At 38.0% G+C, this 23,451-nt stretch overlaps 7 protein-coding genes across 7 annotated transcripts in view; 2 read left to right on the top strand and 5 right to left on the bottom strand.

The window, feature by feature from the left end:
• Positions 1–910: 910 nt before the first annotated feature.
• On the bottom strand, positions 911–2,658 carry LOC111493065 (AAA-ATPase At4g25835-like). The gene has a single exon (XM_023142661.1). The coding sequence runs from the start codon at positions 2,618–2,620 to the stop codon at positions 1,082–1,084; it is 1,539 nt and encodes a 512-aa protein (XP_022998429.1). The 5' UTR covers positions 2,621–2,658; the 3' UTR covers positions 911–1,081.
• A 2,296-nt stretch (positions 2,659–4,954) lies between these two features.
• On the bottom strand, positions 4,955–6,885 carry LOC111493058. Its single transcript, XM_023142655.1, has one exon. It carries the CDS (start codon positions 6,723–6,725, stop codon positions 5,049–5,051), a length of 1,677 nt encoding a protein of 558 aa, XP_022998423.1. The 5' UTR covers positions 6,726–6,885; the 3' UTR covers positions 4,955–5,048.
• A 498-nt stretch (positions 6,886–7,383) lies between these two features.
• LOC111493059 lies at positions 7,384–10,021 on the bottom strand. Its single transcript, XM_023142656.1, has 2 exons — positions 9,706–10,021; positions 7,384–8,996 (listed from the first exon to the last, which is right to left on the bottom strand). Exons 1-2 carry the CDS (start codon positions 9,794–9,796, stop codon positions 7,432–7,434), a joined length of 1,656 nt encoding a protein of 551 aa, XP_022998424.1. The 5' UTR covers positions 9,797–10,021; the 3' UTR covers positions 7,384–7,431.
• A 1,248-nt stretch (positions 10,022–11,269) lies between these two features.
• Positions 11,270–13,509, top strand: LOC111493055 (beta-hexosaminidase 2). Its single transcript, XM_023142650.1, has 2 exons — positions 11,270–12,121; positions 12,390–13,509. The coding sequence occupies exons 1-2, from the start codon at positions 11,338–11,340 to the stop codon at positions 13,337–13,339; spliced, it is 1,734 nt and encodes a 577-aa protein (XP_022998418.1). The 5' UTR covers positions 11,270–11,337; the 3' UTR covers positions 13,340–13,509.
• Positions 13,510–13,674: 165 nt separating this feature from the next.
• On the bottom strand, positions 13,675–14,510 carry LOC111493105 (germin-like protein subfamily 3 member 4). The gene is made up of 2 exons (XM_023142722.1): positions 14,101–14,510; positions 13,675–14,029 (listed from the first exon to the last, which is right to left on the bottom strand). Exons 1-2 carry the CDS (start codon positions 14,468–14,470, stop codon positions 13,719–13,721), a joined length of 681 nt encoding a protein of 226 aa, XP_022998490.1. The 5' UTR covers positions 14,471–14,510; the 3' UTR covers positions 13,675–13,718.
• A 2,094-nt stretch (positions 14,511–16,604) lies between these two features.
• On the top strand, positions 16,605–21,987 carry LOC111493096 (ACT domain-containing protein ACR11-like). Its single transcript, XM_023142704.1, has 10 exons — positions 16,605–17,056; positions 17,559–17,616; positions 17,714–17,839; positions 17,960–18,054; positions 18,501–18,585; positions 18,664–18,723; positions 19,495–19,550; positions 21,313–21,418; positions 21,493–21,561; positions 21,652–21,987. The coding sequence occupies exons 1-10, from the start codon at positions 16,896–16,898 to the stop codon at positions 21,712–21,714; spliced, it is 879 nt and encodes a 292-aa protein (XP_022998472.1). The 5' UTR covers positions 16,605–16,895; the 3' UTR covers positions 21,715–21,987.
• Positions 21,988–22,295: 308 nt separating this feature from the next.
• LOC111493060 (4-coumarate--CoA ligase 1-like) overlaps positions 22,296–23,451 on the bottom strand; it is a 3,091-nt gene continuing 1,935 nt past the window's right edge. The window contains exons 2-4 of the mRNA XM_023142657.1: positions 22,975–23,387; positions 22,788–22,890; positions 22,296–22,528 (exon numbers count right to left, since the gene is read on the bottom strand). Of these exons, the coding sequence (XP_022998425.1) occupies positions 22,403–22,528; positions 22,788–22,890; positions 22,975–23,387 (642 nt within the window). The 3' untranslated portion in view covers positions 22,296–22,402. The remainder of the gene's footprint in view (positions 22,529–22,787; positions 22,891–22,974; positions 23,388–23,451) is intronic.

The following is a 23,451-nucleotide window of genomic DNA, read 5'->3' as shown; positions in this document are numbered from 1 at the left end:
AAACGAAAATTCCGCTTCAATTTTTTTTCTTTTAAAACTTAGAATTTAATTTTAAAGGCTAGAATCAGTCTAAATCAAATATTTTACCCTTTCTTTTTTGTATTTTTATAAAATAATTTTAAAAGAATATGATTTATTATTATTTTTTTGTAATAAAAGGGCAAGTTATTCATTTTATTGAATGTAAATGCAACAATTATTATATGCATAAATAATAAGGAATAAAACACTTGTTAGGTTTTAAAGAGTGTTGAACTAAAGTTTTACCTTTATACATTTTTCTAAATTAAGATATTATTACAATAAATTGGAGGGTAGTGGGAAAAGGACTTTATTGTTTGCTAAACAATATTTATTGATGGTTAAAAAGCAAGGAATAGTTCCTTGTAAAAAAAATAAAACAAAAAAAAGATACATTTCGTGGCCCATCTCATCATTCGATTCATTCAAAATTCTTTCTTATTCCACTCTAACGGCTCAAGTTTAACTCTAGTAGATATTGTTCATTTTAGCTCTATTGTCGTCACCCTCACTATTAACATATATTGTCATATCGTCGTCACCCTCACTACTAGTAGATATTATATACTTTAGTCCGCTACATATCACTGTTTTAAAATTTTCACACCCTTTTAAGAAAAACTTTGTTTCGCTCTCCAACTTATGTGGGATCTTGTAGCAACATTTAAATGCTTATGAATTGTTGATATTGTCGCATGATGTCGTATGTTTTAAGTTAAAGATCGACTCTGATAACACTTCTTAGAAATAATTCTTAAAGATAAATTTACTTTATACATCTCCACAAATATGTAATATTAGTCACATCCATAACTTTGCTTTCGTTGATCTTTTAAAAGGCTTAAAATTTAAATTATAAATTTGGTCCATGTGACGATGAGAAGGTTACAATTTAGTTCGAATTAATATTTTTTTATATAATTTGATAAAATATTCATAAATATTTTATGGTATTATTTATGAAATTTTATCAAACCATAAAATTCAACTGTTAGGTACAAACTTACCAAAATCGACCAAATTTATAATTTAGACGGAAAAAAAAAATCGAAGAACAAAGTCAAAACCCTGTCCTTCCAGAGTCAGACTTAGTCAATGACCGAAGTCTGACTAAAAAATTAACTTTTTTATCCATCGCTGATCCTTCTTTCCTCTTCTTCCTCACATACTTCCCCGGCGACGAATACCAGTTCTCCGGCGAACCCACCACCAGCACACTTTCCGGCGACCTCAACACCATTTCTTCATACTCCACCGCTGCCGATCGTGTACCCCCACAGGCCAAAACCCTCGCCTGCAGGGCGGCAACGACCTCCCTCATCGCCACGTCGACATCTCGGCGATTCCTCAGCAAAATCTCTCCAATTTGCGCCGGCGTCAGCCCACCGCCGGACCTTATACAGCTATCAACGACGTCGAACAGCGCGTGAGACTCAATCTTCAAATAATTCCTCACAAGAGACCGAAATGCCGCCGGCCCGCACGTACCTAGGCTCACGTGCACGTCCATTCGCCCGCACCGAACCAACGCCGGATCTATCTTTTCTCTGAAATTTGTCGTGAATACAACGATTCTCTCTTCCCCACAGCACGACCAAAGCCCGTCTGTGAAATTCAAAAGCCCTGACAACGTCACGCGACCCATTTCTTCCTCGTGATCCTCACGCGCCGTCGTCTTCAAACACCGATCCGCAGTGAGATCAACAGAGCAATCAATATCCTCAATCACAATCACCGATCGGTTTGTCGTCTGAATAAGAAGCGACCGAAGCTCAGAATTATCAGAAACCTTCGTCAATTCCAAATCATAAACATCATAACAGAGGAAATTCGCCATTGCTGCAATCAAGCTCGATTTCCCAGATCCGGGAGGCCCATAAAGCAAATACCCACGTTTCCACGCGCGGCCAACTCTGCTGTAAAACTCCTTTCCGGCGGCGAATGCCTTCAGATCATCCATTATCTGTTTCTTCAACTCTGTTTCTAATGCCAGAGTTTCAAACGTCGAAGGGTGTCGAAAGGGAACTGAAACCCATCCGGAATCATAAGAGCTTCCATTTCCACTGTTGGTGAAGAGCCGCCGCTCACGGGAGGTCCGTTCGAACTCCGCCGCCTTGGAGGTGACGTGATCGAGATACAGAGGAAGGAGTGTAAGGCGGTGGCGCTTGGGGATTTTGAGAGAGAAGCTTCGTTTCTCGTCCAACGAATCTTGAACGGTTTCCACGTGGTGGGTCCACGAAAATCGTTGGCCGTTGAAGGTGTCGTGAATGGAGTTATTCGGAGCGACAGTGAAGGAGATCCTATTGGAGGATTTGGAGCGGGAGAGGGACAAACGGCGGCAGGCGGCGGCGGATGAGGAGGCAACGTTGGTGGGGTTGTGGAGGGAGTTGAGATAGAGAGTAACATGGCGGTAGAGTTCATTGTGGTCGACGGAGCAGTAGCCGTTGAATTCAGGGACGTCGAAGTAGGAGAAAGGGGTGAAGAAATCTTGAAGGGATTCGTAAAGGGAATGGAGAAGGGAAAGGAATTGGGAAGGGAGGATGTTTTGGAGGACAGTGAGAAGGCCTAGAAAGGACCATAATTGAGAGAGAATCTCCATTGTTAGGGTTTTAGAGGTTGAAGGAGATTACAGAGGATGATGAGGGGTTTTGTTGAGAGAGGGAATGATGTTTAAAAGAGAAGAAAGTGAAAGAGAACTGACAAAAGTGGCTGTTTAATGTGTGGATAAAGGTAAAAGGGATGAAGATTAACCCCACCTCCCAATCTACTTTTTGATTTTGTTTCGTCCTCCATGTCTGAGGGAGCTAATGATCCATACCGAGAACTCAATCTTTTATCAAGCCAATTCAAGCATAGTTTAACTACATGTTATAATATAAATTGAGTATAGACGAATTTAGGACTGCAACGATTGCGAATTGTATTAAGAATTGTTGAGTGGGAGTCACACGCTAGCTAGTCGCAACGACCCAAACACTTACATTCAAGAGTGAAGGGTAGGTTTAACATGAACTGTTTTTTTGGAAATTGATTCGGATTGGAAGTTGGGAAGTGAGTGAGTGAGTGAGTGAGAGAGAGTGATGGATGGGCGGCGGAGGCGTAGTAGAGAGACGAGGGTGCGCCGCATTGGGGCGCGCGCAGACGACACGGGTGGCTTTTGCTTTTGGTGTGGCAGCGCTGCGTTGGTGCTTTATGTTTTCCAAGTGTTCCCTAAGCCCTTTTTTTTTTTTCCTTCTTTTTTTCACATCTCAGTTTAGGAGCCGTTTCATAACGTTTTTATTCACTTTTTTTATTTCATTTTTCCATTAAAAATAAATATAACATATAAATTTTGAATATTTAATTTTAAACCTATTTTCCTATATACTTTATATTTTTAATCTAAAATATAAATAAAAGTAACTAAATTTTGCTCTTACTAAATTTTCATTAATTAACCACCTACTAATTTTAACAAAAAAATAATAGCAATTATTGAATAATTTTATAATTATAATTTATTGAAAATTTATAAATAAATAAAAAATCTTTTTTTTTTTAAACAAAACTTTCTTTTTTCCCATTATTTGATGGATAGAGAAAACAAAATATCCATAATAATTGTTGGGTTGAATAAATATCTTTATTTCATTTCATTTGCTTTAAAATGTGTAAAGTTGAATGTAATTTATGGGTTTCATTTTAGAGAGCTTTTACTTTTGTTAAACAAAGTTTGCATTTTTATTCCACTTTTTTTAACAAAATAAAATACATTTTTCCTCTTAAAATGGTAATGGGAAAAGAACAAATTGTGTCGATACCAACGTTGCATTCCTTTTCTCTTTATTCTTTGAGCTCCTTTAACTTTTATTTTTAGGTCTAAAAATGGTTGAAAATAATGAAAAAGAAAAAGAAAAAGCTAAAGCTAAAGTGCAAGAGGAAAAGAAATTAGGGTTTGGAAGTATAAGTGGGTGACTTTTACCTAATCATTAACCAAATATTTGATGATATTCAAAAACCCACAACTTTATTTGTAAGAATTAGGGTTTTTAGAGGCTTCTAATCCAAGTTATTTAGGGTAAATTAATCTAAAACAATGGAATTTGAATGGTAGCTTACAAGGAGCCCTCCACTATAAGTCTAGTATTAAATTTCATACCTTGAGTGCCCTTCCTATCAACCAATTACCTACTTCTTCTATACTTAGACATTCAACCCAATCTTACCCTGTTTTTTAATTTCTAGAGGATAGGGTTGAGTTGAATTGGATTGGGTTGCGTTGTGAATTCTATTTAAGTTGCTCGAGTCACTAATCTAATTCATTTAGAATTTCATATTAGTCTATGAGAATGTTTGCTTAATCCACCCCCACTTAAATGATGGAAAAAATAATATATGGGAAAATACCTATGTTAATATCAAATATGATAGACTATATTTTCTAACCGTCTAAAAGAATTTTGTAATCCAATTCAATCTAATCCTAAATAATATGAAAAATCAAAGGAAATGGACCGTATAAATATATAATTACATTCAAATATCTTATTAAATTTAAATTTATTAGGGGATGAATAATGAAACATTAAAATGTGAATTAGACTATATTTTGAAATTTTCAAAATTTTTAAAATAACAACCTTAAGTCAATGGTAGTTGGAAGTTGAAGAATCCCTTTCTTTTTGGAAAGTAAAAAGAAAAAACATGAGCTGTCTGATTAATTGGTCTATTTATGACGTGGCCCAGTTATTATTGTTTCCCTTCCTCAATTATTGCTGACCTTGTCGTTTCTAAGATAAATCATCTTCTCATAATTTTCATGTTTTTATTTTCTTCACTTTTTAAAGATAATCTTTAGATTCTTATTCAAAATTTTAAAATAAATAAATTTCTAAAAATAAAAAAAGTAATTCTTTATTTTTCAAATTTTTGAAAACATACATAAAAAATATTTTTTATAATAAGGAAATACAATAGGTATTATTGTTATTTTTTGAATCTAAATTGAACGGTGAATGACTTTTACCGAGAGGGTAAAAAGTTTTGAATTACCGTTCATCTCCATTCCATGTGTCCTTCATCTTGGGTCCGGTTGGTCCTTCTTCTCCAAGAATTTCGTTCGGCAACTTCTTCACAAATCCTTTAAATCCCTCCTTCAATCTTCCCGGCAGCAACCTCTCCGCCCTTTCGATCTCCTCCGTGATCGAATACTCAATTCTCGGTCCCCATTCTCGGGTGTAATTCAACCACGGCGGCTCTGCCACCGCCAAATACTCAGCTGCAACCACCGTGTACTTCTCACCGGCGTCAAGCATCAGTCCACTCTTCGCCGTCTCATTTCGAATCCCGATCTCGGATAACCCCTGCAGCACCAACCCCTCCTTTGGGTATGACGCGTGACCGTTCAACGACGAATACGCCACCACTTTACTGCCTTTCTCGAACTCGAGCGACGGCGCGTCGACCCACTCACCTTTACTGTGTTGCGCAAAGTAAACCCGCCAGAGCTCGCCCGTGAAATTGCTTATGCGTAACGTAATGTGCTCCCAATCGCCGATGTGTTCGCCGATTTTTCTCAATGGAATGTCGATTAGCCCGACCTTCACCGTCGCTGGGCCATTGAAGGGGAAGAAGATCCATATCCCGATGTCGGTGAAAATCCCTCCGATCATCGGCTTCACATGGAGATAGACTTTTGAGGTTTGTAAATCCCCATTTTTCAATTTCTCTTTTGCTTCCTCGTCGGTGGGAAGATCTAACCAGAATTGTCCATCATTGTCGCCCCCTTGAGGCAAATTCGACCCATCCGGTTCGATAAGAACCGGATTTGACTCGTCGGATTTATCATGTAACAGAGCCCCGCCGGAGAAAAACCACTCCACCGATGACGGTAGGTATTTTTCTTTCGGGTGAAAGTATATAATCGGAGAATAAGTTTGAAACAGATGAGCAATTTGATTCAAATCCGGCATAGCTGCCGATACCGAATTCAAATTCCTCAAACAGAATAACGGCGGCGGCGGCAAACTCGCTTCCGCAGGGGGCAGAGCTACAAAAGCGCCGGTAAAAACTCCAGTCGCCGTACTTCCTCTGTTTTTTGGTCTGCTACTGTAAACATTAAACCGATTCTCGTCAATTGATTTCGTCAGCCCCCAAATCCATGTCTCCTTCTCGCATTCCTCCGTCAGATCCGATCGGACGCAACGAATTTTGTCGACGGAGGGTTTCTCCGGCGAGTCTGTGACGACGTGGCCGACGGCTCTGTAACCGGCCGGCGGCGTCGGCAACCAGATATAGCCGTTACCATCTCGTTTAATCTTTGACGACTCGCTGCTCCAAACCAGAGTATAATCCACAGGCTTCTGCAGAGCTTCTTCTCCGGCGGACCCGCTATTTTTACCGGCGAGAACAAATCCAAACAGAGCTTTACTGTTTGTTTGACAGAAATAGCCCAAAACGAAGAATCCATCAGGAAGTGAACTGGGTTCGAAGAATGTAGCTCCAAGATTCTCCGGCCCACCTTCACGGGCGGTCCAAATCCTGTTAAACGAGGAAATCAGTCGGACTTCGAGCCCGCCACCCAAGTCGATTGCGCCAGAAGCAAATCCTCCGCCGTTGCTGGCGTCATCGGTGTGCCAGGCCGGAAGGGGGGAAGGGAAAGAGAATTTAGAATCGATGGGGAGGGTCTTGGGAGGGGTTGAAGATGAAGAAAAGCAGTTCCCCATTAATGGCGGAAATTGGAACTAAAGACGAAGATTATTTTGATTGAAACTCGTTTGTTTCTGGATGAGTTTTATTTTGTTTTGGGTAATCTCAAGAAGACAAATTTTATTTTAATTTCACAAATAAGTATTTATTTATTTTATTTTTTTCGTAGCATAGTTGCGTGTTGGAGAAATGGGAAAAGGAAAGGAAAAAATAAATAAATGGAAATTTGTCAAATTAATGCTTTTTTTTTTTTTTTATCAATACAAAATTTCAAAATTTATTAAACATTAATCAGATAATTTAATATAATTCAACAATAATTTTGATATTCTTAAGACTTAAAAAACGATAAAAATTATAATCAAACTTATAATACAACATAAAATTAATATATTTTATTGAATTTGTAACCATTTAAATTGTGTAGAGAATTAAAATTCAATTGGTTGTGTGTTGGTTTAGTATTCGAATGACATAATCGACACACGATAATACGCTAACTACATAGAATAAGAATTACGCCCAAACATATATATATATATATATTTTTTTTTTTTTATGAGTTCATTGCTTGACGTGAAAGACAATTAAATTCTTTACATAAATTCTCACGTTGTAATTTAAAATATTACCAAATAATGGTAATGAACTAAATACATAAAATTTAAAATTCAATAAAATTCGTTTTTATTTGTGGCAGCCATTAATGATATTCAGAAGCTTTTAACTGCGTTCATCGCCATTCCAACTATCCTTCACTATGGGTCCGGTGGGTCCGTCTTCTCCAAGAATTTCATCTGGTAATCGGTCCACGAAGTTTCTAAAACCCTCTTTCAGTCTTCCCGGCAGAATTTTCTCCACCTTCTCCACCTCCTCTGAAACTCTGTACTCGATCTTTGGTCCCCATTTCCAGACGAAGTTCACCCACGACGGCGCTACCACCGCCGTTCCCAGATACTCGCCTCCTATCACTGAGAAGCTCGCTCCGGTGTCCAGCACCATCTCGCTCTTTGCCGTCTCGTTTTTTAGTCCGATCTCTCCCCCGCCCTGCATTACCAGTCCGGCTTTCGAGTACGACGCGTGGCCGTTCAACGACGAGTACGCCACCACTTTATTTCCATTTTCGAACTCCAGCGACGGCGCGTCGACCCACTCACCTTTACTGTGCTGCCCAAAATAAACCTTCGACAGCTCGCCGGTGAAATTACTAACCCGTAACGTTATATGTTCCCAATCGCCGATGTGTTCGCCGATTTTCCCTAACGGAATGTTGATTATCCCAACCTTCGCCGTCGCGGGTCCGTTGAACGGAAAAAATATCCATATCGTTATGTCCGTGAAAATCCCTCCGATCATTGGCTTAACCCTGAGGTAGACTTGGCAGCTCCGTAAGTCGCCATGTTTCACTAACTCTTTTGCGCCGCCGTCGATGGGAAGGTCCAGCCAGAACTCGACGTTGTTTTCGGTGCCCTGAGGGAGGTTCGTCCCATTTGGTTCGACCGGGACTGGGTTCGATTCGTTGGATCTGTTGTAAAGCAGAGCGCCGTTGGAGAAATACCAGTTCACTGACGCCGGCAGGAATTTCTCCTTGGGGTGAAAGTAAATCAACGGCGCATAAGCTCGAAACAGATTGGTGATCTGAGAAATATCCGGCATTGCTGAAGAAATTGAAACAGAGTTTCTCAAACAGAGCACTGGCAGAGGCGCCGCCGTGCTCGGCATGGCGGCAAATGACCCGACCGAAACTCCCGCCGCCGAGATTCCTCTGTTCTTGGGTCTGAAACTGAACACATTAAACCCATTTTCGTCGATTGAATCTTTGAGTCCCCAAATCCAATTCTCCTTTTCCGATGGTTCTGTTAGATCTGTACGCACGCAACGGATTCTGTCTACGGAGGGCTTTTCCGGAGAAGTAGTGACGACGTGGCCGACGGCGCTATAACCGCTCGGCGGCGTCGGCAACCAAATGTAGCCATCGGTGTCACGTTTGATGTTGGAGTTCCTGCTTGACCAGACGAGGACAAAGTCGAGGGGCTTTTTGAGGACGGCGCCGTCAGGAGAATCATCTTTTCCGGCGAGAGTCCAGGCGAAGAAGGGCTTGTTGTTGGGATGACAGTAATGGCCGAGAGAGAAACAGCCTTGGGGAAGAGGAGAGGGTTCGAAGAATGTGGCGCCGAGGTTGTTTGGACCACCGTCGTGGGTTGTCCAGATTTTGTTGAAGGATGAAATCCGGTGGATTTTTAGTCCGCCGCCGAGGTCGATGACGCCTTCGGCGAAGCCACTTTTCCCTGCACAATCAACGGTAAGTGGAAGAGTTAATTTCTTTTTTTTTTTTTATCCAATTGGTTCATAAACTTAAAAAACAAAAAATAAAATCTCTTATTTTTTTCAATTTTATATTTAATTAATCTTGGTTTAAATGTTAACAACGTTTTATATGATATTATAACGTCTAAATTATCATTATATTGAAATCTTCAAAGTTGAAACGTTTTAAAGGAGAAAAATATAATTACGTAAAACAATTATTTATATTTTAATTAAAAAAATGTCATTATTTTTATTTTTATATCCTTTTTCAAAGCATTTAATTAATTTGTATTAACTCCAATTTTCTTTCCAACTATCCTTTTAGAGTGTAGGTTATAACCTTTTCCATCTCCTAAAAAGTCAAAAAAANAAAAAAAAAAAAAAAAAAAAAAAAAAAAAAAAAAAAAAAAAAAAAAACACGCCACTACTAAATTGTTGACAGCTAAGAGAAAATATTTTTCAATTTTCATTCTCGTAGCTGTATTTGATTCGTGCATACCGTTCGTTTAGATGAATATCTAATTGATATACAATAATTCTCTCTCGAGAACCTATTTTTCTCTTGTATCATTCATCTAACCAAAGGAAGACGATATGACAACGAGAATCATAACTAGAGGTATTCCGAGCCCAACATAAAAAAAAAAAAAAAAAAAAAAAAAATTAAAAAGAAAATTAGATGGAAACCTGGTGGAAAAGTTGGAAGTGGAGAAGGAAACTTGAAGGTGGTGTCAATGGGCAAAGGGTGGCTTTGGTTCTTGGATTTGCTATTCCCCATTGATGTTCTAAGCTTCAAAGATGTTCTAAGCCTCAAACCTGTGTGTGAAGACAAGAGAGATGAAGAAGATCAAATTATATAGACCCAATTGTGTGTGAACCTTAATACAATGCTTTGGAGAAACCTTTGACTTCTCTTTTACATCAAGTTCGGCTATTCTTTTTTTAATAAATCCTCTTGTTTTATTGTTTTTATATGTTCTTCTTAATCAGAATTAATGTTATAATTCATCCATCATTATCATTAATATTATCATTAATGTCTGATTAGATTAGATTAAGAATCATATTATTGTATGTATTGATTTTTTTATGTTTATTTATTTATGTATTATTATTATTATGCAATTTAAACTCATGGTTTCAATTATGGGTCACAAATCAAGTTTATTTAATTTTAATTGTACTTATATTTTAGAACAGTATAATTTTAAAAATAAAAATAAGGGAAGAAAATAAAAATAAAAAAGTCAAAATCTAACCAACCACGAACTAACAACTCATTATATAAATTTTTATAATGAAAAATGTTAAATTTATGGTCAATGTTTATAAAAATGTAGACCATTTAATATTTTATACTTTTCCATGCCATACCTTCCACATGCGTTATTTATTTATAATATATATATATACACACATTATCCATTTGTTTCAGCCAATTTGAAGGTGGGCCTGGGCTTAAAATATTAAGGCCCATATTTGATTTAAGTTATGGGCTTAAAATATTAAGGCCCATTTTCTTTGGACCAATCCAAAAAATTGGATGCATTAAACATTAAACAATGAAATGAAATTATTAAATGTTAAATACATAACTCCAAATATGAAGTAGCACAGTCTTGAATTAGTAGAAGGCCTGCAATAATTTAACTAAAAAATAAAATAAAAAAGGGCAAAGCCAAATGTAGTTTAAGAAGACCCAACATTCAAATTTTATTTAACTTATGAATGTCTACAATGAGACATAATAATAAGACAATCACATCTTACCATATTCTTCCTACATTATTTTAATTACAAACTCAATCGCTCACAATTTCTTTTTTTTAATATGTTAATTTATTTTAATAAACCAAGACCACATCTGAATAAAATTGCATTTTCATTTTCAGTAGCTCAATCATAAAAACTCAAAAAAAATAGCAAAAATTATGTGGAAAGAACCCGTGTTCGGTTGAAGGGATAGACTTTGCTCGAAGTCACGAGCAGTTGACCTATCAACGTTATCATACTTTAAAACAACGGGTTCCTTAAACTTATCAAAATTAAAACTAAAAGCACCTATTTACAACAAAATTGTAAGTTTATTAAATATAGTTTTAAAACTGTTTTTGGTAAGTTTAGTTGCCTATTAAATATATTTTTAAAATTCGTTTATTATAAAGTTATATTAAGAATAATTAACGAAAGCTTTTTTAGGTTAAAATAATTATTTTCACGACAAACAATAAATAAAATCGTCTTCCTTATCCTTCTAGCCCAACCACAACAGTATAAAGTACCACAGCCTTGGCTGTCTGGTGCAGTTGCAGCAAAATCATGGCTCTTCAATGGAGGACAGACATTTTTTCCACATTCCTCCTTCTCGTCTTCTTCTTAATTTCCCCAATTTCATCGCTTCAATCCGCCATTAATGTCTGGCCAAAACCAAGAGTCTTCAATTGGCCCGATCCCCAAGCCGCTCTTCTTTCCCCCAATTTCACCATCATTTCCCCTCGCCACCACTACTTCTCCTCCGCCGTCGATCGTCACCTCCGCCGCATTCTCACTGAGAAACACCGCCCCCTCGTTGACCCTTCAGTCAACATCTCCTCCTCTGCCTCTCCCTTGCAGAAACTCACCGTCTCCGTCGCCGATCTCTCTGCCCCACTCCAGAATGGCGTCAACGAATCATATTCTCTCCACATTTCCCTCACCGGCTCCGCCAATTTGGTCTCGTCTACGGTCTGGGGCGCCATGAGAGGCCTCGAGACGTTCTCTCAGCTTGTTTGGGGCGACCCACTTCGAGTCCCGGTGGGGGTTTCGATTTGGGATGCGCCATTGTTTCAACACAGAGGGTTGATTCTCGATACGTCGAGGAATTACTATGGAGTGGAGCATATTTTACGGACGATTGAGGCGATGGGTATGAATAAGCTTAATGTTTTCCATTGGCATATAACCGACTCACATTCTTTCCCTCTTGTACTGCCATTGGAGCCGGAGCTTGGTGCTAAAGGGGCTTATAGAGATGATATGAAATACTCCCCTGAAGATGTTCGACGAATTGTCAAGTTCGGAATGGAACACGGAGTTCGAGTCATGCCGGAAATCGACTCCCCTGGTGAGTTAAAACTCTCTTAATTTTGATCTTTTAATCTGAATCGGCCAATTGGGTTGTTGATTATATGATCATTACTTGTCTGGATCTGTATATATGGTTGAAAATCCCTTACTTCCCCTGTTTTATTATGTATAAAATTGGGTTGAATGTATCATAAATTCTCGGGAAACTGGTTTAGAGTGTTGAAGTCAGCTGGATGGTGATGATAATATGATGATGATGAATGAATCTGCGATGATAATGTAGAAAATTGTGGTGTAATTTGCAGGACATACTGGCTCATGGGCTCTGGCTTACCCTGAGATAGTGTCATGTGCAAATATGTTCTGGTTACCTGCAGGGTACAAATGGGAAGACCGGCTGGCTTCAGAGCCAGGGACTGGCCATTTGAATCCCTTGAACCCCAAGACGTATGAAGTCCTAAAAAACGTCGTTCGGGACGTCGTTGATCTTTTCCCCGAATCGTTTTACCACTCGGGCGTGGATGAGATTGTCCCAGGATGTTGGAAGGCTGATCCATTGATCAAATCCTTCTTATCAAATGGTGGAACTCTCAGCCAAGTTCTTGAGATCTTTGTCAACACCACCTTCCCTTTCATTCACTCCCTTAACCGAACCGTCGTCTATTGGGAAGACGTATTGCTCGACGACATAGTCAGCGTTCGACCGGAGTTTCTCCCTCGTGAGAACATCATCTTGCAGACTTGGAACAATGGTGTTAACAATACTAAAAGAATTGTTTCTTCGGGGTATCGAGCGATCGTGTCGTCGTCGGAATACTATTATTTGGACTGTGGCCATGGTGACTTTCTTGGAAACAATAGTCAGTATGATGAACAAGCAAATGGTGAGTATAAAGATGGAGGGTCCTGGTGTGGACCTTTCAAAACATGGCAAACTATATATAACTACGACATAACTTATAAACTGAGTGAAGAGGAAGCTAAATTGGTGTTGGGCGGGGAAGTGGCACTGTGGTCTGAACAAGCCGACCCAACGGTGCTGGATGCTCGGCTATGGCCTCGAACTTCAGCAATGGCGGAGTCACTTTGGTCTGGAAACCGAGACGAAAGCGGTAAGAAGAGGTACGCCGAGGCAACAGACCGTTTGAATGAATGGAGAAATAGAATGGTGAAGAGAGGCATCGGAGCCGAACCAATTCAACCTCTTTGGTGTGCTCGAAACACCGGCATGTGTAATACTGTTCAAAAGATATAATAGTTCTTATTATTTTAAGTCTCGAGGTGGTATCTATATCTTATTCGATGGAAGATGTTTTGGTTCGATGTTGTATCTCGATGTTGTATCTCGTAGCATATAAATTGGATCGTGTATATCTCTCTTCATATACTAAAATGTAAAATTTCGTATTAATACATTACATTAGATCCCAAACTTCAAATTTATTAGTGTTAAAAAAATAACATGAGCTACATGATTGAGTGAGTGTATATACGAGTCGTGGGGTTATAGATTTAAATTATTAGACTTGTGATGTTTTCATTTGTTCATGATTCTTTTGTGATTATTTGGAGAATGATTTGCATCGTGTCTCGTGTAAACTTGTGCAGTTTCTTTTCAAGACGAATCTATAATTTTACAAGCTTATGTATCTGGGTAGAGTTACATTTGGGTTGAATTTGAGATTTGGTAGTGAAGAAAGAGCTTTTAATTTGTCGAGGAACATGTCTATGAAATGACTTGAATCAGCCGGCTCAAACATGGCACCATTGACGTTCACAACTCCTGGGTTCTGACTGTTATACACAGAGAAAATGGTGGCAGTCTCATAACCAGAATTGAGACAGAAGTGCAACAACCCCTTTGGAAATACGATTACGTCGCCGGGTTTTAAAAACTCCTGAAAGAGTCGGTTTTTGGTGTCGATGAATCCAGCTAGAACGATGCCTGCAAGGAAGACAAACACACAACTCCTTACTCTAATACCATGTTAAATCACCTCTCAACCCAATACATACCTTGATTCACAAAGAACATCTCCGTGGCTCTCGGATGCGAGTGAGGAGAAACGATGGCATCCGTGCCCAAATCAGTTCTAGAGATAGATAGCCCGAGAGAATTCAAGCCAGGGAAATCTGCGGCCGTGACGACCTTCACCAACGAGCTGAACCGATCGTCGGTATTGACCGGTCCCGTTAACTTTGCTGAGGTGAAGTCGTCCGTCCTAACAACGGTGGGGTTCTTGCAAGGGAAGCCATTGACGAAGTCAATTCTATCAGTGGCTGTTGGACAAGAATCAAAGACATTATGAGAATCAGCAACTGCGATTCCAAGACAAGAAAAGAACACAAGCAGAAGGAAAATTAAGGAAGATGATGGTTTGTTCATTTTGAGTTCATGAGTTCGAGCTGAGAATTTAGGATGAAACATATAAATATGCTTGAATTGTAAGGTTTTTGAGGTTGCCAACAATGGAAGATATTAATTTCCAAATTCTTGGAGTTTACTGCTGGATTTCTGCATTGCTTAAAGCAAAATTAATATGAAATTTAGTCATGGAAAATATGAATAAATATTTTTCATTCTAAATTAAAATTATTAATTCTGATTAATTCTAATTTCAAAAAGTAGTTGAGCAAGAGTTCTAGCTAATTAATGAATAGATGAATGACTGTGGGCCAAGCCCAAGGTAATACAGTAACAAACAAAAGGCCCAATCGTAAAATTAATGAATTATTTAATGAAAATATGGGCCGAGCCCAAGTTATTACTAACAAACAAAAGGCCCAATCGTAAAAATTAATGAATATGTGGACCGAGCCCAAGTTACTACAGTATCAAACAAAAGGCCCAATCATAAAAATTAATGAATGTGGGCCTAGCCCAAGTTACTACAGTAACAAACAAAAGGCCCAATGGCAAAAATTAATGAATATGTGGGCCGAGCCCAAGTTACTACAGTAACAAACAAAAGGCCCAATCGTAAAAATTAATGACTGTGGGCCGAGCCCAAGCTACTACAGTAACAAACAAAAGGCCCAATCGTAAAAATTAATGGCTATGTGGGCCGAGTCCAAGTTAAATATGTGGGCCTAGCCCAAGTTACTACAGTAACAAACAAAAGGCCCAATCGTAAAAATTAATGACTGTGGGCCGAGCCCAAGCTACTACAGTAACAAACAAAAGGCCCAATCGTAAAAATTAATGGCTATGTGGGCCGAGTCCAAGTTAAATATGTGGGCCTAGCCCAAGTTACTACAGTAACAAACAAAAGGCCCAATCGTAAAAATTAATGACTGTGGGCCGAGCCCAAGCTACTACAGTAACAAACAAAAGGCCCAATCGTAAAAATTAATGGCTATGTGGGCCGAGCCCAAGTTACTACAGTAACAAACAAAAGGCCCAATCGTAAAAATTAATGACTGTGGGCCGAGCCCAAGCTACTACAGTAACAAACAAAAGGCCCAATCGTAAAAATTAATGGCTATGTGGGCCGAGCCCAAGTTACTACAGTAACAAACAAAAGGCCCAATCGTAAAAATTAACGACTATGTGGGCCGAGCCCAAGTTAAATATGTGGGCCTAGCCCAAGTTACTACAGTAACAAACAAAAGGCCCAATCGTAAAAATTAATGACTTATGTAGGCCGAGCCCAAGTTAAATATGTGGGCCTAGCCCAAGTTACTACAGTAACAAACAAAAGGCCCAATCGTAAAATTAATGAATGTGGGCCGAGCCCAAGTTACTACAGTAACAAACAAAAGGCCCACTCATAAAATTTGGGTGAAGCCCACACCAATCTGTCTTTTTCAGAGAGAGGGAGAGAACGGGAAAAAGATAATAATCCTGAAAAAGAAAAAAGATAATTGGAGAAAAAGATGAGAAATTCGAATTTTATCAACCAAACGCGTCGCTATAACTTGAAGGTTCTAGCGATGAACTGGTCCCAATTCCAACTGGATTTCTCAGTATCAAATTTAAAAAACAACAGAATAAAATAAAATAAAATAATAATTATAAAATACGATTTTCCTCCTATATAATCAAAATATTGTACTTTTAATAAATTTATTCGATTATATTTCCAATCTTTTTTAAAAATTTCAAAAACTAATCTTAAAATTTACCTTAAAGAATTAATTTTTAGATTTGTCAACCTACATAGACCAAAATTAATTATTAAAATAGCATGTTAGTTCTTTTGTTAAAAAATAAATATTTGTATGAAAATTATTAATATTATTTAATTCATTTCAATAAACCTTTTAATTACTAAAATTACATGCTTTTCTTTACGGAATTCCTTTTAATGAAATTCGTCACGTAGCACTAAGTTAGGAGGAATATGCTCGAAGAATACTTTAGGTTAAACATTCATTAAAATAAATGGGGTCCAATTTTCGGATTAATATTTGATATTTGAAAGTAAAAATACTGTGGAGAAGTATTTTAATATATATATTAATCATTGCAATTATTTACGACGAATCATGAAACGTCAAACAAATTTCCGGAAAAAAAAAAAAAGAAAAAGAAAAAAGAGTGAACGAAAAAGAAGATAAATTGTCATGAGGAATCTACCCATCCATCTCCAATGGCGGATATTTCGAGATCACTCTGGTCCAGATGGGTCGTATTCTTCTTCCTCACTGCCCATTTCTCTCCTTCTGAATCCTTCTCTGAACTCAGAATGTTCTCTGATTTCCCTTCTTTGATCTTACTCTCTTCTCTCTAGCTTCTCTTTTAGCTCCCATTGCTTCCGATTTTTGCTTCTGGGTTTGCGTTTTTCGCTCCTCTTCTCAACCTTCCCGCCATGACTGTGGCTGTGGCTATGGCTTCTTGGTGCTCTGGGCTTCACTCCAGTTGCAGTTCTTGGACCTTCAAATCTTCTGAAAGTCGTTTTGCGACTGGGGGTTTGTTCAAGAGCTCCCTTGCTTATCAGAACAAGTGTTTCTGCCTAATCCAAAGGGGAAGGTATGAGTTTCAATTGATGGATTCGGTGTGTTTTTCTGCTTAATTTTATCATATTGGTCCAATTTGGATTGGACATTATTGAGATTTCTGTTTAGATTTATTACTATTTCAAGCTGAAGATCATTTGGGCTATTAATTCATGTTTGAATCTCTCGTTCGTGATATGTAACAATCTTAGGTTTCTAAACTTTTCTCTGTTTTATCAGGTTAGTAGTTTGTATAATTGAACAAGACCAAGTGATTCTCTGTTAATTAAGAAGTTGTTGATGTCAAATCACCACTAGATTTTAAGCTTAAGCAGATGAATTATGTGTATATTTTGAATACTCCTCTCTCAGCTCGGAGATTAATTGGATTTAGGAAGTCCACCATGTGAATTAGTTTTAAGAACATGTTTTTGTTTTTAAAATTTGGCTAAGAATTCCGATGTTTCCTTTAAGAATGAAAATCATTTTAGTTTTTGTGAAGATATGTTTATAAGTTTACTGCTGATCCATCACAGATGGTCTTCTTCCAACATGAAGAGCATTCCACGAGCATCATCAGCTACAGCTGTTGAGGTACTGAAGGTATCGATACATATGATTTGCAATTGTTGGATGTTTGTTCTTAATTTTTGTTGGACCTCTCCCTCTCTTGGGAGTGGTTGCACAACAGGATGGAAGTAACGGTGATACTGATACAATTCCAACGCCCATAGTTATAATAGACCAGGACTCTGATCAAGATGCAACTGTTGTGGAAATAACCTTCGGCGATCGGCTTGGAGCACTTCTTGACACGGTACAATGCTATGTTTTCGTATTTACGAAGTCATCTTTAACACTCCATTTTGGGAGATTTTTGGGTTGTCTTGTCCGTTGTCATTTCCTATAATCATCGTTAGAAATGCATTGGATGCAGATGAATGCTCTGAAAAACCTGGGGCTCAATGTCGTCAAGGCGAATGTCTTTTTGGATTCTTCTGGAAAGCACAACAGATTTTCGATCACAAAAGCGTAAGTATTGGGTTACTTGTTTGTTAGTTAAAAAAAGTGGGTAATTGTTCTTATTTGTAGTTACTATGCTGAACTTGAAGTATCAGGTTGTTACTTTTAGACACTCCGTTGCTGTCTTTTTCGTTACCGAGCGGTAGGTTGTTTATAATTACTATTAGAAAGATATGAACTATTTCATCAAATGTCAATTCTTACAACACACCTGGCTATGATACTTGGTTAGTAAATTTGGCAGTCCCATGACATTGCAGCAATGCCTCAAAAGATCAATAAATTCCCACGAACATTTTTTGTGGTATATAAAGTGATACGACAATACTAGTGAACTGATTTGGACAACCCTTTGGTTATGTGGACCTTACCAACACAAACATTAATACCTTCAGTTAAATTTGGACTTAAAAATCGGTCGGATTTTGATTTTTGATTGTTGTGCTAATATGCAGAGACACCGGAAGAAAGGTAGATGATCCAGAGTTGCTTGAGGCGATTCGTTTGACGATTATAAACAACTTGCTTGAGTTTCATCCGGTATGATCTTATCAAGATTCATTCTGGGTGGATCTTCTAACAATTTTTTAAGTTCCTAAATTTGAAATGGTTGTTCAGGAATCAAGTGCTCAGTTAGCAATGGGAGCAGCGTTCGGAGTCATGCCACCGCAACAACAGGTCTTAAACAACTTTCCATTTCAAGACTGGCTGTGGTGCTTTTTGATTCATATACTGTGGAGCTTTTTCTTCATATCATATCTGCTATGGCATGATATTGTTGCTATGTTTCTTTTTGTGGGGTATAAAACTAGACATCATTTTCCCTCCTCTGCTCTCTTTTTGCATAATTTCTCTTTTTAGCTGGCTAACAAGGTTACAATAGGCTCAAATGTTGGCTTTTCCCGGTTCGCAAATCCATAGGATGGTGTGTAGAAACCTGCAGAACCTTGTCCTTGTAACGGCCAAGCTCACCGCTAGCAGATATTGTCGTCTTTGGACTTTCCCTTTCAGGCTAACCTTCAAGGTGTAAAATGCGTCTGCTAGGGAGAGGTTTCCACACCCTTATAAAAACTAGTTCGTTCTCCTTCCCAATCCATGTGGGATCTCATGTGAATGAACATCGGTTGAGGAGGAGAACGAACCATTCTTTATAAGGGTGTGGAAACCTCTCCCTAGCATACGCGTTTTAAAAACATTGAGGGCAAGGGAAAGCCCAAAAAAGACAATATTTGGTAGCAGTGGGCTTGGGCTGTTAAGTCTCTTTTGTGTGAGAAATAAGTGTGCTTTCTTGTTTTACTTCTCGATACCCGTCATTTCACTCAATCCAGCTATTCATTTGAACATTTTATATTCATCCTTTCCTAGCTTTTATGTTTCTCGTGTTTCGGAGTCATTGCCATTGGAACGATGTTTGCTCCCTTGCTTGATTTATGACATGTAATTTCTTAGGTCGATGTGGACATTGCTACACACATAAGCATACAAGATGACGGTCCTGACCGAAGGTAATGCTCGTCTGTGTCCTGCAGAAAATCATTGACACAATGGCAATAATTTTCGAAACTTGACTTGCAAACTCTTGTCAATCCTGTATATGTGAAGGGAGAGTGTGTTAGAATTGATCAATCCATTAGAATAGCTTGAAGTTGGTCATGCCATAAGAATAGGCTTACTTCGTTAGTTTCCTATGAAATCGGATCTATTAGTTAATCTTTTGCCAATATAAATAGAATATGTCCTCAATAGTGTGAGGTACAGTTTTGCATAAACTTGATATGGTATCAGAGCTCAAATAAGATCCACGAGATCCATAGCCTCTGCTGTTAAACATGTCAATCCCAATCAACACAATGTCCTCTCCGTCGATCAGTCAGGTGATTAGTGTTAAGCTTACACAAGAAAATTATCTACTGTGGTCTACCCNCCAAAGAATTACATATGCAAGCTCAAGAAAGCCCTTTATGGCCTGAAACAAGCCCCAAAAGCTTGGCATTCAAGGTTGACTGGAAAGCTTATTGAGTTAGGCTTCAAGGCTTCAGTAGCTGATTCATCTCTTTTTATTCTCAAAAACAGAGAGATAACTATCTATATGCTCATCTATGTTGATGATATAATTATTGTGAGCTCCTCTGATCAAGCAACCGAAAGGTTGATTCAGAAATTGAAAATAGATTTTGCAGTAAAAGATTTGGGTGATCTTGAGTATTTTCTGGGTATTGAAGTCAAGAAAACACGAGATGGTATCATACTGTCACAGAGACGATATGCTTTAGATTTGTTGAAAAGAGTAAACATGGAAAAATGCAAACCTATGTCTACACCAATGGGTTCTGCTGAAAAATTATTCAGAGAACAAGGAATACCCTTATCAGCTGAAGAACAATTCAAATACAGAAGTACAGTGGGAGCACTACAATATTTGACAATGACTAGGCCTGATTTGGCATTTGCTGTCAATAAAGTGTGTCAATATCTTCATACACCTACTGATGCTCATTGGGGTGCTGTGAAGAGAATTCTTCGTTATGTTAAAGGCACACTAGCATTAGGAGTGAAAATTCAGAAATCAACCATGATGTTGTCGGGGTTTTCTGATGCTGATTGGGCTGGTTGTCCCGATGATCGACGTTCAACTAGCGGCTTTGCTGTATTTCTTGGAGCAAATCTAATCTCATGGAGTTCCAGAAAACAGGCTACAGTGTCAAGATCAAGCACCGAAGCAGAATACAAGGCCATTGCGAATCTTACTGCAGAAATGATTTGGATCAAGTCATTACTGAAGGAACTGGGCGTGTATCAATCAAAGGCTCCTCGCCTCTGGTGTGACAACCTCGGAGCTACATATTTAACTTCAAATCCAGTATTTCATGCTAGAACGAAACATATTGAAGTTGATTTTCATTTTGTTCGAGAACAAGTAGCACGTAAAGCAATGGAAGTTCGGTTCATTTCATCAAGTGATCAAGTAGCTGATATCCTGACAAAACCACTGTCTAAAACTCCTTTTACTACACATTGTAACAATCTCAACATGTACAAGACTTGTTGGGATTGAAGGGGACTGTTAGAATTGATCAATCCATTAGAATAGCTTGAAGTTGGTCATGCCATAAGAATAGGCTTACTTCGTTAGTTTCCTATGAAATCGGATCTATTAGTTAATCTTTTGCCAATATAAATAGAATATGTCCTCAATAGTGTGAGGTACAGTTTTGCATAAACTTGATAGAGTGCAATTTTTCAAAGTTTTCCCTTGACCCTTTACAGCTTACTGTATGTGGAGACTGCTGATCGACCGGGATTACTGGTGGATCTTGTGAAGATCATCACGGACATAAACGTTGCAGTTGAATCGGGAGAATTCGACACCGAGGTGACTATTTTCAGTGTTGAATTTGCAGGCCTTCACTGTTAGTAGTATTACAACTCTCTTTGTCCTGGCTGCAGGGACTGTTGGCTAAGACTAAATTTCATGTTAGCTACAAGGGCAAAGCCCTCATCAAACCTCTTCAGCAGGTTGGTAAACATTTAGATTATACTGGTTACAACTTACTTACAACATTGTTCGTTACCGAACCCAATTGATGATTTACGTCGTTTTTACAGGTTATATCAAATAGTTTACGATATTTCTTGAGGCGACCAAGCACAGAGGAGGCGAGTTTTTGAGCCATATGATGAAGTAAAAACCAAAAGCAGGATAAATTAGAGTTGGAGAAATGTTGTGCATTTATAGTGTTTGTATCATTTACGCCCTGTTGTTGTAACATATCTTACCATCCTCATTCATACTCTTTAAAAGAGATTTGAACCTCAAAATTAACATTATGCATTCATGAGAAATATTTGAGCTTGTTTCTCATTTCTCGACCGTGTCATGATGTATTCGCCATTGCTCGATTGATGGCTTGATGGAATAAATTACATGATAAATCTTCTACCTTTCGATTTTGCATAATGAATCATAAATTTTCTCTAAAAAAAAGAAATAGTATAGAGTATGTCACTACAGTAATGTCTGTAATTTCCACCAATATTTGTCTTACTCCATGTGTACACATCGACCCATCAATGAAGGGCAGTACATTTATGTGAGTATGGTAATTGATACACGGATGTGTGAGCTAATTTGGATGATTATTCATAATTGCAATTTTAAAAAAAGGAAAAACATTATCTATATATATACATATGAAAAGATTTGAAGTTTCCATATAAAAAATATATAGAGATATATTTAAAGGTAATAATAACAAGAGAGGAAAAATAAGAGACTTGCATTGGCATTTAGTAGTGAGTGAAATTGCAAAAAAAAAAATAATAATAATAATAAATAATAATAAAAAGAAAAAGGAAATTAATTAGGGATTGGAAAATCAGCTGCCAACTTTGCCCTCAACTCCTTCCTCAAGATCTTGCCGGAGGGCGATTTCGGAATTGCGCCTATGAAAAAAACCCGGTTTATTCTCTTGTAGAAAACCACCTGCACCGTTGTCATAAAATTTTCAGAAATATACGAAATCAATTTCCTAATATCTAAAATTAAAAAAATATATATTTTTTTTTATTCATAAAATTTGTAAATATATCTTTTTAGTCCTTTTCTATTTTAATCTTTAAAATACCGTTTCATTTTCCATAATTGTTTAACTAGCAAATAAAGTGAATTTATAAATTAAATATTTTTAAATTTTAAAATGGAATAAAAATGAGAATTAAGAGAACAAAATAAGATTACATGCCTGTTTTGATATAAATTGTTTAATTTCATCCTCTGTGACTTTGGAGTTCTTCAATTTCACTACGAACGCAACTGGAACTTCTCCAGCTTGTTCATCTTTCATTCTGCAATTCACCACACGTACAAAATTAATGATAATATATAAACAAATCGGAATTGGAAATCTAATCGAATCAATTGATTCTTACGGAACGACGGCGGCATCGGAGATGACCGGATGAGTGAGCAATAGAGCTTCGAGTTCCGCCGGCGCAACTTGGAATCCCTTGTACTTAATCAGTTCCTTCAACCGATCGACGATGAAGAGTTCGTCATCGTCGTCGATCAAGCCGATATCGCCGGTGTGCAACCAGCCTTCGTTGTCGATTGTGGCAGCCGTTGCCTCCGGATTGTTGAGATAGCCTTTCATGATTTGATCGCCTTTGATGCAGATCTCTCCCGGCGTGTTTCGGGGCAACGAGCCGCCGTTTTCGGTATCGACGATCTTTATCTCGGCATTTCTCACGACGGTACCGCAGGCTCCTGGTTTCATCGGAAATGGCTCCTTTGCAAATGCTAAACCCATCGTTAGTACAGGTCCCGCCTCTGTCATTCCATATCCCTGCAAAAAAAAAAAAAAAAAAAAAAAAAAAAAAAAAAAAAAAAAAAAAAAAAAAAAAAAAAAA

The sequence above is a fragment of the Cucurbita maxima genome, unplaced genomic scaffold (assembly GCF_002738345.1).
Source record: "Cucurbita maxima cultivar Rimu unplaced genomic scaffold, Cmax_1.0 Cma_Scf00018, whole genome shotgun sequence".
In the NCBI taxonomy this organism is placed as follows: domain Eukaryota; kingdom Viridiplantae; phylum Streptophyta; class Magnoliopsida; order Cucurbitales; family Cucurbitaceae; genus Cucurbita; species Cucurbita maxima.
This window is presented reverse-complemented; position numbering and strand designations above follow the sequence as displayed.

Bases quoted from the DNA above. Each gene is read 5' to 3' on its own strand.
- LOC111493096 (XM_023142704.1), top strand. From the start codon at position 16,896: ATGACTGTGGCTGTGGCTATGGCTTCTTGGTGCTCTGGGCTTCACTCC. The intron at 17,057-17,558 runs GTATGAGTTTCA...GATCCATCACAG, and splicing joins TGCCTAATCCAAAGGGGAAG to ATGGTCTTCTTCCAACATGA. The intron at 21,562-21,651 runs GTTGGTAAACAT...TCGTTTTTACAG, and splicing joins TCATCAAACCTCTTCAGCAG to GTTATATCAAATAGTTTACG.
- LOC111493105 (XM_023142722.1), bottom strand. From the start codon at position 14,470: ATGAACAAACCATCATCTTCCTTAATTTTCCTTCTGCTTGTGTTCTTT. The intron at 14,030-14,100 runs GTATGTATTGGG...TCTTCCTTGCAG, and splicing joins GATGTTCTTTGTGAATCAAG to GCATCGTTCTAGCTGGATTC.
- LOC111493065 (XM_023142661.1), bottom strand. From the start codon at position 2,620: ATGGAGATTCTCTCTCAATTATGGTCCTTTCTAGGCCTTCTCACTGTC.
- LOC111493059 (XM_023142656.1), bottom strand. From the start codon at position 9,796: ATGGGGAATAGCAAATCCAAGAACCAAAGCCACCCTTTGCCCATTGAC. The intron at 8,997-9,705 runs GTTTCCATCTAA...TTGATTGTGCAG, and splicing joins ACTTCCAACTTTTCCACCAG to GGAAAAGTGGCTTCGCCGAA.
- LOC111493058 (XM_023142655.1), bottom strand. From the start codon at position 6,725: ATGGGGAACTGCTTTTCTTCATCTTCAACCCCTCCCAAGACCCTCCCC.
- LOC111493055 (XM_023142650.1), top strand. From the start codon at position 11,338: ATGGCTCTTCAATGGAGGACAGACATTTTTTCCACATTCCTCCTTCTC. The intron at 12,122-12,389 runs GTGAGTTAAAAC...TGTAATTTGCAG, and splicing joins GCCGGAAATCGACTCCCCTG to GACATACTGGCTCATGGGCT.